Source organism: Pipistrellus kuhlii, unplaced genomic scaffold (assembly GCF_014108245.1).
Source record: "Pipistrellus kuhlii isolate mPipKuh1 unplaced genomic scaffold, mPipKuh1.p scaffold_m20_p_11, whole genome shotgun sequence".
NCBI classification, from domain to species: domain Eukaryota; kingdom Metazoa; phylum Chordata; class Mammalia; order Chiroptera; family Vespertilionidae; genus Pipistrellus; species Pipistrellus kuhlii.
This window is the reverse complement of record NW_023425416.1, coordinates 27,506,426-27,525,031: the sequence shown is the minus strand read 5'-3', so window position 1 is coordinate 27,525,031 and position 18,606 is coordinate 27,506,426. Positions and strand designations below refer to the sequence as shown.

At 44.0% G+C, this 18,606-nt stretch overlaps 1 protein-coding gene across 1 annotated transcript in view; it reads left to right on the top strand.

Annotated features, from left to right (window-relative positions):
• Nucleotides 1-18,606, top strand: part of EPHB1 (EPH receptor B1) — a 401,650-nt gene that overhangs the window by 345,159 nt on the left and 37,885 nt on the right. The window contains exons 11-12 of the mRNA XM_036431378.2: nt 2,837-3,084; nt 10,136-10,351. Coding sequence (XP_036287271.1) covers nt 2,837-3,084; nt 10,136-10,351 — 464 coding nt within the window. The remainder of the gene's footprint in view (nt 1-2,836; nt 3,085-10,135; nt 10,352-18,606) is intronic.

The following is an 18,606-nucleotide window of genomic DNA, read 5'->3' as shown; positions in this document are numbered from 1 at the left end:
TCTGAGGTTCAGGGCACATTTTCTTTGTGCCTCAGTCTCCTTATTAGTAAAATGGGCATAATAATATTCAACTCATGAAGGTGTTGTGAGGATTAATGAAATAAGACAGGCAAAGAGCCTAGCACAGTGGCTGGCACATAGTAGGTGGTCAATAAATATTGGTGTACTATCTCCTCTAAGAAGAAATATGAGCATACCTTTCTCCTCAACTCTCAACTATGTCTTTTCACTAAAGAAAATGGAACTTATTACTATGACAAGAAAGAAATACCAATATTCTTCAATTAGTATACTTATCAAATAGGCAATTTGTATTAACTCAGCTTATAGTTATTGAATACCTGTTAGGTCAAGGTATCAGAGAGATGGATTTCATACACACACACACACACACACACACACACACACATGCATATAGACACATAGGTATATACATATATACACATACACAGATATACATGTATATGGAAACATATACACATACAAATATACATACATAATTTAGTACTTTGCTTTACATTTTACGCATTTTAACTACAAAATGAATGCTTATGGGAACAATTTAAACAACATAAAAGTAACTAAACTAAGTTTACTAACCTATGCTTCCAGATTCTTATGCCCACCATTCTAGGGTAACCATTAAAAAAAATAACTTGAAGCTAAAAATTGTTTTGAATGTTTAAAAATATTTTTGCATATAAACACTCACCCACGTGGGCACAGACTACATATCACATTCTATAACTTGCTCTTCTTCTTTGCTTAACAATGTAGTGTGGACATCTTTTGAAGTCAGTCCCTATCACTCATCTATTAGTTTTCAGTAGCTCCTTGTACTCTGTGGGATGGCTGTGCAATTTTTTAAAATATATTTTATTGATTTTTTTTTTTTTTACAGAGAGGAAGGGAGAGGGATAGAGAGATAGAAACATCAATGAGAGAGAAACATCGATCAGCTGCCTCCTGCACACTCCCTACTGGGTATGTATGTGCCTGCAACCAAGGTATATTCTCTTGACCAGAATCGAACATGGGACCCTTGAGTCCACAGGCCGATGCTTTATCCACTGAGCCAAACCAGTTAGGGCTGGCTGTGCCATTTTCAACCATCCCCTGGGTGATGGTCTGATGATATTTGACTGCAGAAGATGCTGCAGCAAATTGTCTTATATAAAACTGTAAACACTGGCACTTCTACTTCTTTCGGATAGAGCAGGGATGATACCTCCAGCAGTGTAGAACCCAAGACTGGACAAAGCAAAAGCCAAAACAATAATAACAAATGCTACCCCACCTTTTATCAGCATGCCTACCACTCACCAGGCACAACTGTGGGGTGCATAAAAAACGTGAATGGGACCTCAAGCAGTTCACTAAGGAACATGTGATTAAATGTCCAGACCAATGTTACACAGGATATATATCTTAGTAGTGCAAGGTCCATGTTGAAATCTTCCTAATGATGCTTAAGCCAACCTCTGATCTAGCTTTAAATTCTCACAAGTTCCATTGACTCTGGAGCAGTTTTGCATGAAAAACCCTTTCATGCAGCTTCCTTCCAATCTTCGTAGCAGAAAACAAAAGGAACTCCCAGCAGCCTCGCAGCGGAGTCAGTTAACTGGCTTTTCTAATGTAGCCAGTAATTTATCTGATTGCTCACAGTGTGGTCCGTCATTTTCTTCCAGAGGCTGAAAGTAAAAAAAAACGACGATTTTCCCAGCAGAGAGCCACGTATCTGCTGTCAGGCCTCTGACACACATTTCAGGGATGCACTTACCAGCAGATATTAAATTGCTTCATGGGAAAGAACTAGAAGTTACAAAACCAAGTTAACACATAAGATAACTTTGGAAAGCACATTTAACAGGACTGAACAGAATTTTTTTTAAGCAGCTGGAAATGGTGTCACCAGACTGCTTTCACCCATGGTGATTTTCCTGCAGACATGCTCCAGTGCGGTGGCACTGGCAGAGGTCTGCAGCTCCTGTCTGCTTAGAGACACCTCGTGCTGTTCAGTGGCCAGGCAGCAGGTAGCTGCCAGCCTCCAGCTGCAGCGCCTTCAGGTTCATCCCCAGCTCTCCTGCAGAGACCAGCTCTTCCTGGCAGCTCCAGCCCATGACTGAGCCTGGGGAGGATGCTAGGGCCTAGAACTTTCTGGACTGGCCAGTCTTTGCTCTGAGATTGGATGAGACTCTCAGGGCCTGCATCACAGTCTGGGGCTCTCCTTGTCCATATTGCCTCCTCTTTTTTTTTTTTTTTTTTTTTTCCTTCATCTTATTAGGTCTGCATGGTGATCTGAAACTCTGGTCAGTCCTGCTCCTCCCCCTCTTATCCTGCACAGTGTCTGCTAACTTGCCCTCCTAACTTCTCAGGGTCTGAGCTCTGGGGGGAACGTCAATGCTATTCATCTCATTCAGAGGACTAAAAACCTGAGCATGTCCCATAGCCCCTGGACATTCTCGTGCCAGGCTCTGTAAAAATGAATTGTGCCTCTGCCCAAGTGAAACTGACCCTTCCATTTCAATTCAGCATGGGCACAAATGAAAAAGCAAATGTGTGTGGTGGGGGAAACTCATATATATTCTGAAATTCCACTTTAGTTACCTGAACTATTAAGATCCTAGGTAAGGTACATATTTTGATATTCCTTCTTATTTGTCAAGAACTGATCAGAGCCCGTCAAGACAGCATAGTTACAGTGAGAAAACACTATTTCCATTTCTGCCCCTTTAACCACAATTCCACTTCTAGCACCAGTGCTCTAGATAAGCTGCCTCCCCTGTGGTTCCACACTCTGAGCAGGAAGCAGATAACAATTGCATTCTTGTTGCAGGGGAGTTTGGAGAGGTGTACAAGGGGCGTTTGAAACTTCCGGGCAAGAGGGAGATCTACGTGGCCATCAAGACACTGAAGGCTGGGTACTCAGAGAAGCAGCGTCGGGACTTTCTGAGCGAGGCGAGCATCATGGGCCAGTTCGACCATCCCAACATCATTCGTCTGGAGGGCGTGGTCACCAAGAGTCGGCCGGTCATGATCATCACAGAGTTCATGGAGAATGGCGCCTTGGATTCCTTCCTCAGGGTAAGAGAAGCTCGGGGGCATGGGTGATGCCAGCACTGGTGGCCGCTGGGGAACGATGGCTGGGAGAAGTGTCCACATGAGGATAACCTGTCATTCAGGAATCGCCCAAGGAAATGGGAATCGGTGTTGGAAGTGTTCACAAGGTTAACCAATTTGTGGATAAAAGAAAAGAACACTGAGCTTGGGACCCCTCAGTAGCAGGATGGCATGTTGTAAGGCCTTCATAAATGATTGCTGGATGAATGAGAATTAATAGATGGGGACAGACAATGGCCATCGGCATCTGTACGGATCTTGGAGATTGAAGAGACGTTCAGCTGCCCATAGTCCTGCGTGATTCATGCAGATGCCAGTGGCCCTCTCTGCCTTTTCCCCAGCACAGCTGCTCTTGCCCTGCAGCCAACTCTCGTCATTTGCAGTTCAGAGATAAAACAGATTGCCCTTTTCTGATGCCTGGGCCACCTGCCCTCTGAGGAGGTGCTTGTGGGCAAGAAAGGGGAAGATTGGTTCACCAGCATTCACAGTCTTTTCTGGGTTTGATGAAGAATGTGATTCCAACCCAACCTGCAGCACAGGTGGGCATACCTGCATACCTATGGCTGGGGGATCTGTAAAAGATCCTTGTCAGTGTCCCCAAATGGAGCCACATTGGAACCATTTTCATCTCTATGGGGCATTGCTCAGAGAAGGGGTGGGTGAGAATGGCCATGGTGCTGATGTCTGGGGAGTGAAACCCAAAGGCCAAGGAGCAAAGGGTCCTTAGGCAAAAGCTCAGTGCGGGATTGCAATGGAGGCCTGAGAACTAAGGGTCCAGGTTGGAGGGGAGGGGAGCAGCAGCAAAGAACAGGTCAGGGTCTTCTGAGCAAGGTCTTCTGGGTGATACCAAATAGCAGACTATGCCCATCACCAAGATGTCACATAGTAGATATAGCTTCAGATCAAAGAACCATTTGCAGTCAGTCATTGAATTAGGGGGGTGACTACACTGGTCACTCTGTGTGCTGGGCCTATAGAGAGGAAAGAGACATTGCTCTAATACTGTTGTAACAAATCAGGCCAAGACTTTAGTGGCTTAGCACAACAACAATTTGTGTTGCTCATGAAAATGCAACTGGGCCAAGTCATCTCTAGTCCATGTGGTGTCAGATGGGGTAGCTCAAGGGCTGAGGCCTGGAGTCATCCAAAGGCTTGTCACTCATGTGTCTTGTGGTTGATACTTGGTGTCAGCTGGCATCTCTCCATGTGACTGGCTTGGACAAGCTGGGTCCCAAAAATAGAATCTCCAGAGGAAGAGGCATAAGCTGTATTCATTTTGAAACACAGCATCATTTCAACCATAGCAATGCACCCACTGATGGAAGGGAAGGAAATTTTGATCAAGAACAGCAACTTAATATCTTATTATACATAAGGGGTCAGGGGTCCTGTTATGTCAATCTTAGAGTCTATAGTATGCCACCAAAGTCCTTGCCACCTTAGTGTCCAAAACTTCTAGCTTGGAATACAGAGGTATTATAAGCCAAGAACTGAAATCTTGCTGGGAAGCAAGGGAAGTCTCCAGAAAGAACTTATCTGTAATTGGAGAATGAGGAATTTGCAGACAGGTGGGGGAGCAGGTAGGTAGGGTGAAACAATGGAACAGTGTTTTTGAAGACCAAAGTCAGCATTGCCTCTTTGGTAATCTGTCAGCAGCTGGGTGGTGGCTCCAAAGCTCAGGAGTAGAGCCTGGGAACTGCAACATGGGAAGGCAGCTAGGGGACTTGTCTAGAAGCTGCGTATGCACAGTATTGAAACTAACTTGCAGGGCGAGCATACCTGTTTGCCTCATATGAGTCATCAAGCAATAGGCTATTTCTTTTTATGGGGTGAGGAGACAGCAGATGTATATTGTGAGCCCCATGGACTCTGACTGGCACAGCCTCCAGGAGGGTATGGGTTATACCTTGTATTTGCCACCCCAGTACCTAGCATGGTGAGCGCCTGGTAAATACTAGTGGAATGAAAAACACAAATAACTATTTCTGGGACAAAAAAAAAAAAAATAAAAATCCAGAATGACAGGAGAAATGTGGTTATTATTCTGAGTGAGCCTAGTCTCTTGTCTTTGTAGCCAAACCTCTCCTCTAAGAGCAGGGTATGGACCATGATTCCCCGGGGGCATTCACTCATGATCAGAGCTCTCATGAAAACAGCCCAATAAAAGTGAGTAGAAGGCAACGTTCGAAGAAAAAGTGTTTTCTGGAACCAGCCTCCATGCCCTTTCAGGAGTCATTTATTTCCTGCATGTCACCCGACCATACTTCACAGAGAGTCTCCACATGATCTGGGACTGTGATCAGACTCTCTCTCCCTGGGCCATGCGGGGTGAGGGAGATTCATTCTCGGGAGGCTGCGGGAAATCAAAGCCCCACAGTATTGCTCTGCACAGGCTGTTTCCCTTTGGATCTCAGGACATGGGCACATGTTGGGCACCAGCATTTTTCATGCTGATGAGGCCCAGACAGTGGGAGAAAAAGCTAGGGGCAAGAGAGGAGCCCAGGAAAACCAAAGAGAAAGGATGGCGAGGAAGGGCAGCCAGAGCAGGCAGAGCCAGGAGGAGAGGGGAAATGAAGCATTTCTGACTCCTAGCACGGCATGGAGGCAGGTAATCTATAAATCTAATTTCAGCCTTACCACAGACCCTGGAGCATAGCAACATTAATTGATGTACCTGCTGCTTGATACAATCTAAAAGTAGGTCATCAGTTAAGTTCTGTAGGGTCCATCTTCTGGGAAGTAGAATAATTTTAGGATTGCCATTCGGAAAATTAAGGGAAAGGATTAGTCCTCAATGTGTGCAGCTGTCTCCTGCCTCCAAACTGTCCTTTCATGCTGGACATGGCCCCTTTGGGCAGTGGCTGCAGCTCCTGCTCTGGGTCAGCATCCGAGAGGGATCTTGGGGATCCAGTGAGCAGAGTTCACTCACTGCTCATCTCCCTTTTGGGGACTCAGAGTCCCTCACATTCTGGAGGGATTGGAAACACCATTATTCTTTTAACACACGTTCAGTAAGTTCATTATTTTCCATTTTTTTTAAATGTCTGTGCCATGGATATTATGCAGCATGCAAATCTGTAATTAAATATTTCCTTCTTGGCATTCAAAATCAGAGGCTTTAATCTGGAGGCGCTTCCATAAATTTAGGAACAACCCCTGAACCTCCTCAATGTTTCATGCTTGAGCCAACAAGGTCGCCGTGCTCTGTGAGGTGTTCGTGCCTACAGGTTGGCCTGGTGGTTGCTTCTGGTTCATTCACAGATGGCCATAACTGAAAGACTCACAGAAGTCACTGAGCAGTGACAAATGGAGACATTTCTCATCAGGGAAGCTCACTCATGGGCTGGAACTAGACAACAGCAACCCAGATGTCAGGAAGAGAACACCAGATTGGAAGTCCTGAGACCGAAGTTCTGCTTTGGGCTCTGCCATGAGTCACCCTGTGGCCTTGAACAAATCTGTTAACTCAATTTCCCAATCTATAAACTAAAGGCATTGAGTTAGATGATCTTGAAAGGTCTTCCAGTTTAAAAAAAAATCTATGATTCATTCTCTTCAAACAAATCAAATAAGGGTTTCATTTCCTGAAGTGGACTTGTCAATGGAAGTTGAAATACCTAAATCCTTCCTGTCTAATAAAAGGGCCAGCAAGTGGCTTCAGTGAATTTTCAGAAAAGCAATTTCAGCAGAAAGTGCTTTATGAAGGGAAGAAAATTTAAATCACTTCACTGGGGCTGTATTTCTTCTATGTGCTGTGTTTTTGCCATGTGCTCAGCATGACAGAACTTTTCCTGAAGTCACAAAGAAACCTCTTTTTTAATCTTCTTTATCTTTATTGCTGATGTTCATATTCCTGCAAGTTCTTCCTGGGGGAGTTATACCAATGAAATGAATACTGAACAGTTGAACATGTCAGAAAATCTTAATATGCTTACATTTTTAAGTTTCACCAAGATTATGAACTCAACAGGCATGACCCAGTCTTATCATGATATGTGTTTACCCTGCAGACCCTAAAGAAAAATGCAATGGACTTCACAAAGTCAATATTTGTCAATGGAAAATGCACTGGACAGGAGTTGAAAGAATCAGATGAGTGTAGCATAATGAGTGTAGTGTAGAAATGTCTCTTCGTTCTATTTCTATGGCCATGGCAGACATTAATCAATCATGGCCTCCCTCCCTGTGAAGCTTATACACAGCCTTCTTCTCCATCTAGCTTTTGAGACAGCCATTACCAATTGATTGGAGATGGAATGTCAGTAGAGATGTAATTGCTGTTCTGGCCTTAGAATCTTGTTATAAGCCAAAACCATATAGAGTGATTGAAGGCTGGTGACTTAAACTTTCTAGACTTAATTTATCTTCTCTATTAAAAAATATACCGTTGCCTGCATTTCACAGAATCAGTTTTAAGGATTAGAACATATCTGTGAAGTACGACTTGCCATGCAAAAGTCAAGAAACGGAAGAAATCAATGTTTGTTGATTAATTGATCCAAACTTTAGATCCGCATCATTAATTTCTGATCGTATGCTACTATAGTTGGGGGAAGGAGCTATTACAGATGTCAACCTGTTGAGTCCAGAATGCTCTGTGAACTGTGTTCTCCAAAGGCAATGATTTTAGTGACATTTTAGGATGTCACTCCCACACAACCAGAACCCACACCACAGTTCTGGCTCCAGGTGTCCTTAGTCTATCTCATCATGCATCCCAGGTACATAGGAGAACTGATTTCTGGCCATGCTGATAATACCAGCCATCATTGCTGCTGTCTTAGTATTCACTAGGCACTGAGCTAAGCCCTTCTGCTTGTGTCATCTCATTTAACCTCATAAAAACCCTATGAAGAATGGACACTGTGTTCTTATTTTACAGGTATGGAAATAACTGCTCTGGGGGTTAAATAGCTTGACCAAGAGCATGCAGCCTGTGGGCAGCAGACCCTGGATCCAACCTGGGTGGCTACAAAGCCTCGACTTTTAGCTGCTTATTGGCCCTTACTGGCCCCAGAAGAATGACTAATCTAAATTTTTAAAACAAATCAGATGATAAAGCAGGCCAATGAAGACTTAAATAGCTTAATGTAGAAACACAGACATGTTACTGCTCATGCTTTCAATATTACTCTTCTCAAAGTTGTTTACAATCTCCACCAGGGCCAGCCTCAACATTTATATGCAAGTGGGCTTCTTTAGGGACACATTCGTTTTCAAAGGCATTGCCTACACTCATGGAGAGGAAGTAACAACCCAAATTGAAAACATATGACCCTGTGACTTCAGGCTGAGTGAGAATACAGTTTCTAATATACAGAAGTTGCATGAGAGCTTTCTGGGAAGGTAGATCCCCCAGAGACCTACTTAGAGAAAGGAAACGGTACTAGCCTGGCTGACTTCCTGAGGAGGTGTGGACTGGAGTTCATTAGTAAGGAAAGTTTGCATCCCTCACTGCACTTCCAGCTCTCATAGATGGGCAACCTGTGCTGAGAAATAGTTTCCAAAAGGCAGCTCTGCACTTGCTTTCGGAGTAGGTTAGAAGAAAATATTATGGAGGATGCATTCTGGGGAGGTAATTAAGGTTTGAGTTAGAAACAGCCTGGAATTTGGGGGATGCCAATTTCAATGTATTGTGGGGTCCTCCTCTGGCAGGGTTCTCAGGAAAGAGTAGAGAGAGTATCAGTTTGTTCCAATCCTTCAACTGATCAGGGGCTATCACCCTGGTAACACATCTTTCATGAGAAATAGTCTTCAACAATTCATCATGGCTCTGTTAGACTTTCTGATTATTGGGATTAGTTCTATAAGGTCCTTTTTTATTTCCCCATACTTATTTTTGCATAGAAAATGCTTTTGCAGGAGCCCATGCATGAATGACGTGTCCTACACATATTTAAGTGAGGTAATGCACGTGAAGCCTTGTGCGCCATCTCACATACAGAAAGTACCCAGTAATGAAAGCTCCTCACACTGTTTATGCTTCTTGCATTTCACATGAGGAGAGGACACTGGGGCGGAGGGAGTGACTGCCTTGCCCAGGGCTTATATTCCGGTAACTAGACTGGACCCTAGATGTCTGCCTCTTCCCACCTCTCCTCCAGTCCAAGCATTTCAGTGCCTGGGCCATGCTCTCCTTACAGAACGCATGTCATAGCCCTTTGGGGAGCAGTTATGGCTGGACAAGATGGGAAAATCTGTTCTTAGCAATGTGGCCCAGGGTTCACTTACTTAACCAATGCATGCAGAGTCAAGACATAGGGGTTTTGGGGAGGCATACACACACAAACTAAAAGTTTCATCTGTGCCAAGAAGAAAAATAAGAGCATGTGCTGAAAGATAACAGTAAGAACATGTTAAATATATTTGAGGAAGTGAACTGACATCCTCTCTGGGGAAACTTGAAAGGCAGGTAGGTGTTGGTATTGAGGAAAAAGCAGGGGGAGTGGTGCATGTAGGGCCTCTAAGGCAGGAACAGCCTTCCCTGGAAAAAGACTGGAGGCCAGCAGTCACTGTGGCTTTAGCACAGGCATGAGGGATACACTGGCATAAGGTGAGGCACTAGCTGATCCCATGGGGTCTCGTGGGCCACGCTAAGGAGTTTGGAGCTTTACCTTAATGCAATGGGAGGCTATTAGAGAGCTTTAAGCCAGAGAGTGACATGCCCTGATTTATGTCTTACAAAGATGGCTCTAGCTACGGTGTAGAGAATGGATTGGGGGGGGGGGGGCAGGTGCACAGTGACTGTTAGCTGTGATGGATGACAATGACTTGGTTAGAGCGGTGGCAGTGGAGATGGAGAGGAGTAGATAGGTTTGAGGTGTAATTTGGAGTTGAAATTGACAGGGCTTGGCAAAGAGAAGAGAACAGAGTGTTCAAGGAGAGGGGTGAGGACAAAAGTGGGGAAGGAGAGGCAGTGAGAGGCTGATGACAAGCAGCAGGGCGGTGGCACCTTGGCTTTTGTTTAGCCACTAATGCTCATCTTGATCCTGATGTCCCTCATGTCTTATTACAGCAAAATGATGGCCAGTTCACAGTGATCCAGCTGGTGGGGATGCTCAGGGGTATTGCTGCTGGCATGAAGTACCTGGCTGAGATGAACTACGTGCACCGGGACCTGGCTGCTAGGAACATTCTGGTCAACAGTAACTTGGTCTGCAAGGTGTCCGACTTTGGCCTTTCCCGCTACCTCCAGGATGACACCTCAGACCCCACCTACACTAGCTCCTTGGTAAGTCCTTCTTGGTATTCCAGGGTAAAAGCATGGCATGAATAAAAGGTGGCTACACATGTCTGAGGACCCATGCTAGGGCCATACTCTGAAGGACTGGGACCTGAACTCATCTCGCCACTGGGGAAGCCAGGTGTTGGGAGAACCATCCATCTGGGAGGAATGTAGCAGCTGGCTGTGCAGGCAAGCATTTGCACATAGGCTGTGAGGAAGGGTCGGTATCTACTCTGTAGCCGTGGTGTTTCTTGGCCAATGGGAAGAGGGCATTTTGGAACAGATGACTTGGGGGAATCCAAACAGTTGGATAGTAGGATCTGAGATGTATGTCAGCAGGAAACAGGCTCCAATAAGGTTGGCACTGTAACACCAGGTAGACTCTGAGTACTCTCTTTTCTCCCTTCCCATTGCTTCCAGAGAGCTGTAAGTACCATCTACATGATCAGTACTCTTAAATGTTTCTCCTGCTCTGCCTCCCTCTCCACATCCCACACAGTTCTAATCATCTATGTCCACTGCCTAGTTCACACATGTTATCTTAGAACTTTCGCAGGTCTAAATACAGCCCTTGATTTACTCTCCAGTTTCCCTTCCCCACTCTCTCCATCTCAATAGTTGCACCACTCAACTAATGACTGAAACCTAGGACTCAGCCTTGATTTTTTTCTATATGCCTCCCCATGCATGCCCATTCCCTCAGCAACTCCGATAGGTCTTCTAAAATCCATTCCTTCTCTTCACCTCTCACCCCCACCCTATCTTTCACCTAGCCTGGCACAGTAGCTTCCAACTAGTCTCCTCGTATCTTCTTATGTCCATTGTGGCATCCACAGAGACTGATCCTTCTATCTGCTGTCTAGCTATGTTCCTTAAATGTGCAAAGTATTCATCATTATAAAAATGAAAACAATTTAGAGAAAGAAGAAGAAAAGGATAACTAAGAATTTAGATTTCCCTGAAGTCGAAAAAGGCCAGGAAGTAAATATTGTAAGCTTTGCTGGCCAAGAGGTAAAATGAGGCTATTATGTAGAAAATTACTTAACCGTTTAAAATGCGACCCTTTAAAAAGGTATAAACTCCATTCTTGGCTCATGGTCCACTGAGAGCCAGGTGGCCAGCCAGGTTTGGCACTTGGGATGTAGGGTGTTAACCAACCCCTGTCCTGAAGCACCTATTTCCACAGTTAGAGGCCTCTTTTCACAGTTTTCTCTTTGCTCAAAAATTGGAAAATTTTGATATCATAAAGATGGAATCTTACTCTGCCTATTGTTCTGTGTCTTGTGTGCCTCTCGGGCATTCTTACTGCCAAGTTGCTGTTCTGAAAGTTGTAAACATTCACGCTCCACCAGGAGTGTTTGGTGCCATTCTCCCAGCCTCTCCACCAGCACTGGAGGTGATCAGTCTTAAAAAATATGCCAGTCCAAAGATGAAAAATGACATCTCATTTTGTTTTCATTTGCATTTGCATTTGTCTTAGAGATATTCACACAGCAACGGGGACTTCTGTTTCCTCTTCTGTTAATTATCTATACGTATTTTTCTATTGGGTTATTTGCTGGGTTTTTTTTAGAAATTTATAGGAAGTCCTTTTCTAGTAGGGATGGTAACTGTTTGTCTGCATATATGATACAATCTGCCCCTCCCCCCAATACATTGTTTGTTTGATACTGTTGATGATACCCTTTGGCTTCCCAAACTGGTCAGTACTCATGTTGTCAAAAATACCTATTTTCCCCCTCTGTGTTTTTCTTGGATTTCTTGCTTTGTTTTAAAAGTTCTCTTCGCTCCAAGGTTATAAAATGCTTTTTTAAAAAGTTTCCTGTACTATTTTATTGGGGTATTTTTGTTCTATATTTAAATATTTACTATTCCTGGAACTTATTTATTTTTCCTGAGATTGTATTTTGAAAAATTTCAAGTATGCAGAACACTTGATAGAATTTTACAGAGGACAGCCATGTACCGACCAGCCAGATTCATAATTACCAGTTGAGATAAGAACCACTATGTTCTGTGAGAGTGTGAATAAAACTATAAATAAGAAAATAGTGCCGAAACCGGTTTGGCTCAGTGGATAGAGAGTTGGCCTGTGGACTGAAAGTTCCCAGGTTCGATTCCGGTTGGGGGATATCAACCGGAATCTTGGTTGCGGGCACATCCGCAATAGGGGGTGTGCAAGAGGCAACTGATCGATGATTCTCTCTCATCGATGTTTCTAACTCTCTATCCCTCTCTCTTCCTCTCTGTAAAAAATCAATAAAAATGTATTTTTTAAAAAAACTATAAATAGCAAAATAATCTGACTGTATCTAGTGGCATTAAGGAAAGCTTCCTGAGGCAAAGGTGGTGCTCCCACAGAGATTTGAAAAACAAGTTACCTAAGTTGAATGGGGTCGGTTAGATCCCTAAGAGACATAAGCAGCATATATAAAGGACCCGTGGCAAGAAGGAAGATGGACTTTTAGAAGTGCTGAGAATAACTTCCTTACTGGCATTTGGAGAAAGACGGGGAAAGTGACCAAGGAGCTCAGCAGCAGTTACATCATGCAGGATCTTCTGGATCCTTGTGATGAAATTTACAGCCTTAGAGCAATGGGAAGCCATTCAAAGGCTGTGTGTGTGTGTGTGTGTGTGTGTGTGTGTGTGTGTATACACGCACGCACGCACAGGTAATCCAAAGGTGATGGATTTTTATTTTAGAAAAATAACTTGGCCTTTCTCTTGCCTTTCCCTCCCAAGCTCTTCTTCCCCCTTCTTTAAAAACAAAACAAAAATACTTTCTTGGCTTTCTTTTCTCTTTCACCAAAAAGAGATGTAGCAGGTCCAATCAAAGTAGAAATCTGAGCAAGGGAGGCAAGTGCTAGCAAGGATCCAGACCTGTGTGTGAGGGTGCTGGCAGCTTAGTAAGATTGGAAAATTAGTTCAATACTGGCTCATTGATAAACATTTTGGAAATAATGTACAAATATGGATCCTGGAATGAACTGTGTGATGCTGAGTAGGAATTGGAAGTATTGGTAAGAATTTGTGATTTTCAACATATAAAATAAAAAAGAAAGAAATGTGACTGCCTCAAAGCAATGACACCTGGGTAGCAAAGAGAACACCTGCACTCGGGTCTTGGATTCTGTACACGATTTTACACTAAAAGCAACCAAGACTCATTAGAGAAATGGCCCCTTCTAGGGACTGGCAGATAAAGTACAAGATAAGCTGGCCCATCTTTTTGTTCCAGAGAGTGAGAAAGTACTCAAATAATGATGGGGACTTACGAAAAGAACAATACCCAGCTTGAAGGGCCTCTCAATGTCCAAATATGGGATAATTTAAGTCTCAAAATAGATAATGATACTAGCAATTTATAACCCATTGAGTACGATAGGAGCTGTGGAGTCCATACTGATATGAATATACATGAATAAATAAATGAAAAGAAAAGGAAGTTTTTCCCAATACTGAAAAGGATGATATTATTAGAAAATCACTATCCTGTTTCCCTGAAAATAAGACAGTGTCTTATATTAATTTTTTCTCCCAAAGTTGCGCTAGGTCTTATTTTCAGGGGATGTCTTACCTTTCCATGTGCTAGATCTTATTTTCTAAGGATGTCTTATTTTTGGGGAAACACAGTAATTGGTGACCATCAGATTCAGAAATACCAATGTATATTAAAACTTAGGGTAAAAGTTGAGCAGCAAATAGGATTTTACATAACCTCAAAGCATTTTCCCAAAAAGTATGCATTAGAAAGGGAGAAAGTAACTTTACAGAGAAGTTTGGCAACACCATCTGAGACAACTTATTGAAGTTCACCCCAGCAATAACAAGACAATAGACATTGAGTGGAACTTGATAGGATGCAATGAAAAGAAAATATAACATACTCTGTTCAAAATGTTATAACCTAGGTCTCATCATAAAGAAATATCAGGTTAACTAAAATTGAGGTATATTCTATTAAATACCTGGCCTATGGCCTTTAAAAATTCCAAGGTCGTGAAGATCAAGGAGACTGAGCATCTATTGCATATTGAAGGATATTAGGGAGGTATGATAACACATAACCAACCCGTTATTAAGAGCATTTCTCGGACAGCGTTGAGAGTTGGAATGGGGTATCTGGGTGAAGAATGTATAGACATTCTTGCAACTTTTGTCATTTTTTTTCTTATATGTAAACATTTATCCTGGTTGCATTGTGGATAATGGGTGGGGAAGGCAACAGTAGAAGCAGTCAGAGGTCAGGAGGCTCTGAGGCACTGGGGAAAATAATGAAACTCAGAGGGATTAGGGGAGTAAGATGAAAAGAAGTTGATAGTAAATGATGCTTAGAGATGAAGGCAACAGAGGTCCAAGGATCATATCCTGTTTCTGACATGTGCCTCTGCATGGATAAGGGTGCCTTAGATCTGGAAACTGCTTGGAGGAATAGAAGGGTTGGTAGTAGATTGTAGGTTTAGTTTTGAACAGTGTTTCTCAAATTTTGGTGAGTCTCAGATTTGTCTGGAAAGCTAATAAGGAGCACAGAGACTCATTGAAGTAGAGTAGGATCTGGGTCTTTGCATTGTTACTACAATTCCCCAGGCAAATTTTCTAACTACAAATTTTTGAAGACATTTGTTTTGAGCATTTTGATTTTTTTTAATCCTCACCTGAGGATATCTTTTCCATTGATTTTTAGAGAAATGAGAGAGAGAGTGGAAGGGAGCAAATAAAGCGAGGGAGGGAGAGAGGGAGAGAGAGAGAGAGAGAGACATTGGCTGGTTACCTCTAGCACCCACCCCGATCAGGGCCTGGGATTGAACCTGGGAATCGAACTGTGTTCTTGATCAGAAATAGAACTCAAGACCCTTTGGTCTGCAAGGTGATGCTCTATTCACTGAGCAAAACAGCTAAGGTGATAGCATTTTGATTTTTATGTGCTGGTAGGATTCCTTTCCCTTGCTCTCTTGTTTTCAGGGATTCTTCCCCAATTCTTCAGCAGCCCTGATTATCCTAGTCTTCTTTCTTTGGTTCCTCCAACCAGAAAGAAGATGGTGTTTTTTTTAAATTAGAGTTTTAGTCATTGGGCAGACTTAGTGAAATGATTCCTTTGGAAACAACTGCAAAAGATAAAATTCATCCCTTGCTATTCAGTTTCTGGAATCCTCAGGTAGTTTATTCTTTATTTTCTTTCCTCTTCTTTTTCTTTTCCCTCCTGTTTTGTATTTTGTATTTGTTATTTGCTGGAGAATTTGCTTGTTAGAAGCACACTCCTCCAGCCCAAAGTGGAACTTTTAGATTATTATCCTCAACCAACAGTCATAAAACAGTCCTTAAGTCTCCTCCACAGCATGCAGTATTTTTTTATCATCATCTTCTATTACATCTTGAGGTTTTTTAAATATATTTTTTATTGGTTTCAGACAGGAATGGAGAGGGAGAGAGATAGAAACATCGTTATGAGAAAGGATCATTGATTTGCTGCCTCTTGCACACCCACACTGTGGCTCAATCCCACAACCCTGGAATCGAATCGTGACCTGCTGGTTAATAGGTTGATGCTCAACCACTGAGCCACACTGACCAGGCATATCTTGTTTTCCTTAAAGTGAAGACATCATTCACAAATATTAAAGTTTCCTAGTCTTTCTTAGTAGGCCTCGGATTTCATCTCTCATTCTGTTTTCATTCTCTGCCATCCTTTTGCCTGCATCTCTTTTCTGTTTTAAATTGCGATTTTTAGCTCTAGGAGCATTTTCTTCCCACCAGGCTCCTGGAACAATGAACAGAAAAAAATTCTTCCTCTGTGCTTTCTTGTGATTGGAATAAACCCACGAGGTGAGGGAGGCGGTCTGCACAGCTCCTAATTTCCCCATTCTTTAAGAGGACAGATAAGTGAGCTGGGCTGGGCTCTAACATCTGTACAATTTCCTTTCGGCAGGTACATTTCTGCATACTGTTATGGGTGTTCCAGTTAGCCTTCCCGTGTGTCTTAGTTCACTCAGGCAGCTATAAAACACACCACAGACTAGGCAGCTCAAACAGCAGCCATTTACTTCTCACAATTATGGAAACTGGAAGGTCCAAGACCCAGGTGCTGGCAGATGTAGTTTCTGGTGAGAACCTTCTGGCTGGCTTGCAGATGGCCGCTTTCTCTCTGCGTCCTCACGTGGCAGAGAGAGGAAGAGAGCTTGGGTCTCTCTTCCTCTTCCTAAAAGGACACAACTCCAGGATGGGGATTTCATCCTCATGACCTCATCTAAACCTAATTATGTACTAAAGGTCCTATCTCCAAATAGCATTACAGCAGGATTAGGGATTCAGCATAGACATTTTGGGAAGACAAGAGCATTCAGTCCATGACGCCATGCTGAAACCACCACAGACCAGTTCTCCATGTTTGACTCCACGTGTCACATCTGCTTTTCATTGGACCTGTCTCCTGTTATCAAAAGGAAGAAACAGGCACATACGTGCCAGGAAAGACACCCCATCTTTAATTAACTCTACAGTTGGAGCTCACATACACATTCACAAACCTGAAATTTCACCCTTTACCTGGTCACATTGGTGGACAGAGCCCCAACTGGATCCCATAAATCTCTGATGGCAGCTTTCTGCTGGTTAAGTCCAAGCTCTGCTCCAGCATGGTTTGCCTTCTCTCCTGAGCAGTAGGAAGAGGCCCCATCCAGTCCCTCTGTGAGAGAAATCTTCCCTTCTTAGTATTCTGCCAGGTTCCTTCCGCTACAGTAGTGCCAACTTCGCTGTCCTTCAGAACCATGGGCTCTCTGAGAAGTCTCCAGCTTCGCTCCATGCCTTCCCCCAGCCCTGCCCCTGCAGGCCTCCCTGTTTCATCAGGAACTTCACTCCATCTTCAAGGCGCCTCTGATCTCCCTCTGCTCCTTCCTCTCCTCACCTGCACCTGGCTCCTCCCCTCCTGTGTTTCTGCGGCTTCTGAAGCTCACTTCCTCCAGTTCCTCCTGCTTTTCACTTTCTGTCTCATGATGTCTGCTGACATTGTCCGCCCTGCTCTGTCCCCCCTGTAAACCTCAAATAGCGCTGTTTCTCGGGCATCTGCCCCTCCTTGTGGGCTGCAAAAACCATCTCAGGCAATTTGCCGGCTGTGCCTTTGTACTTCCTTGATCTTGGTCCTTTCCCCAGCTTTTCTTCACATACTGTGCTTCCTGTGGCAGCCCCTCATTGAATGCCTGGACCTGCTCAGGGACAGCTCAGCTGTTCCACTTCCTCTAGAGCCTGCCCCATCTCAGACAGACACATTTCCTGCAATGTTCCCTGGGACTCTGAGCCCAGAGGGTCCATCCTCCCTGTGGGACAAGGAACAGCCTCTCCCCAAGGGCGATCTCTGTGAGCACCTGGCCCCATGGCTCACCCAGAACCTTTTGGGGGGGATCAGGCCTGTCCCACATGTGCTCCACAGAGGCCCTGTCCCCCTGCGATGAATTTTGGTCATCCCAGGTCACCATGGAGACAGGACTCTTGTTCCATCCTCCCCCATTATTCCCTGAATTGTCTCAGCTGTAGCCTCCATCCTCCGTGTGTTCCCAGGAGAGAACATCCAGTGTAGCCAAGTTCATTCATGCTAACGTCTCTCAGGCCCTTTCTTTCACAAAAAACATTTTTGACCTTTTGATCCATGATATTATGCCATTTGAGCCCTGTCTTCAGCCCGGAGGTCTGGGAAGGAGGTGAAAAGACCTCTCTAGAACCTTTCACACTCTGGTGTGGCAAGGTGGTTCTTTGAACATGGCAGGAAGAATGCAGGACTTGGACTCAAACTATGCTCTATAAACTTGGCCTCCAGTCCCCTCACCCCTAAAATGGGACTTGTGAGAACGTGTAAACCCCATGTGATAAAGTGGAAGCAGCCCCAGTGTAAGTCCTGCCCTGACTGTGGCTCAGGTGATCGCTGTGGATGCTGCCACGGGTGCTTTCCCGGTTCTCAGAATCCATACCCCATGGCAAGACACACTCAGGTGTGCATTTTCAAGGCTAACTGATAAAAAAGATCCTGTAACGTTGCCTATTCCTAGTCACTAAAGCAGAGAGCCTCCCAAAACCAGGACAAGCTGATATTCACAAAGGGAAGTGGAGGACCCTCATGATAGGATCATCATGGAATAATTTTGAAGAAACCTCAGGAAAAAGCAGGGGGAAAGGCAACTCAGATGGCTGGGTCCAGTGAAACCATGGTCCTCACACTTCACTATGCACAGTAACCCCTAAAGGGCTGTGAAAGTGCTGATTTCTTGGCCCCG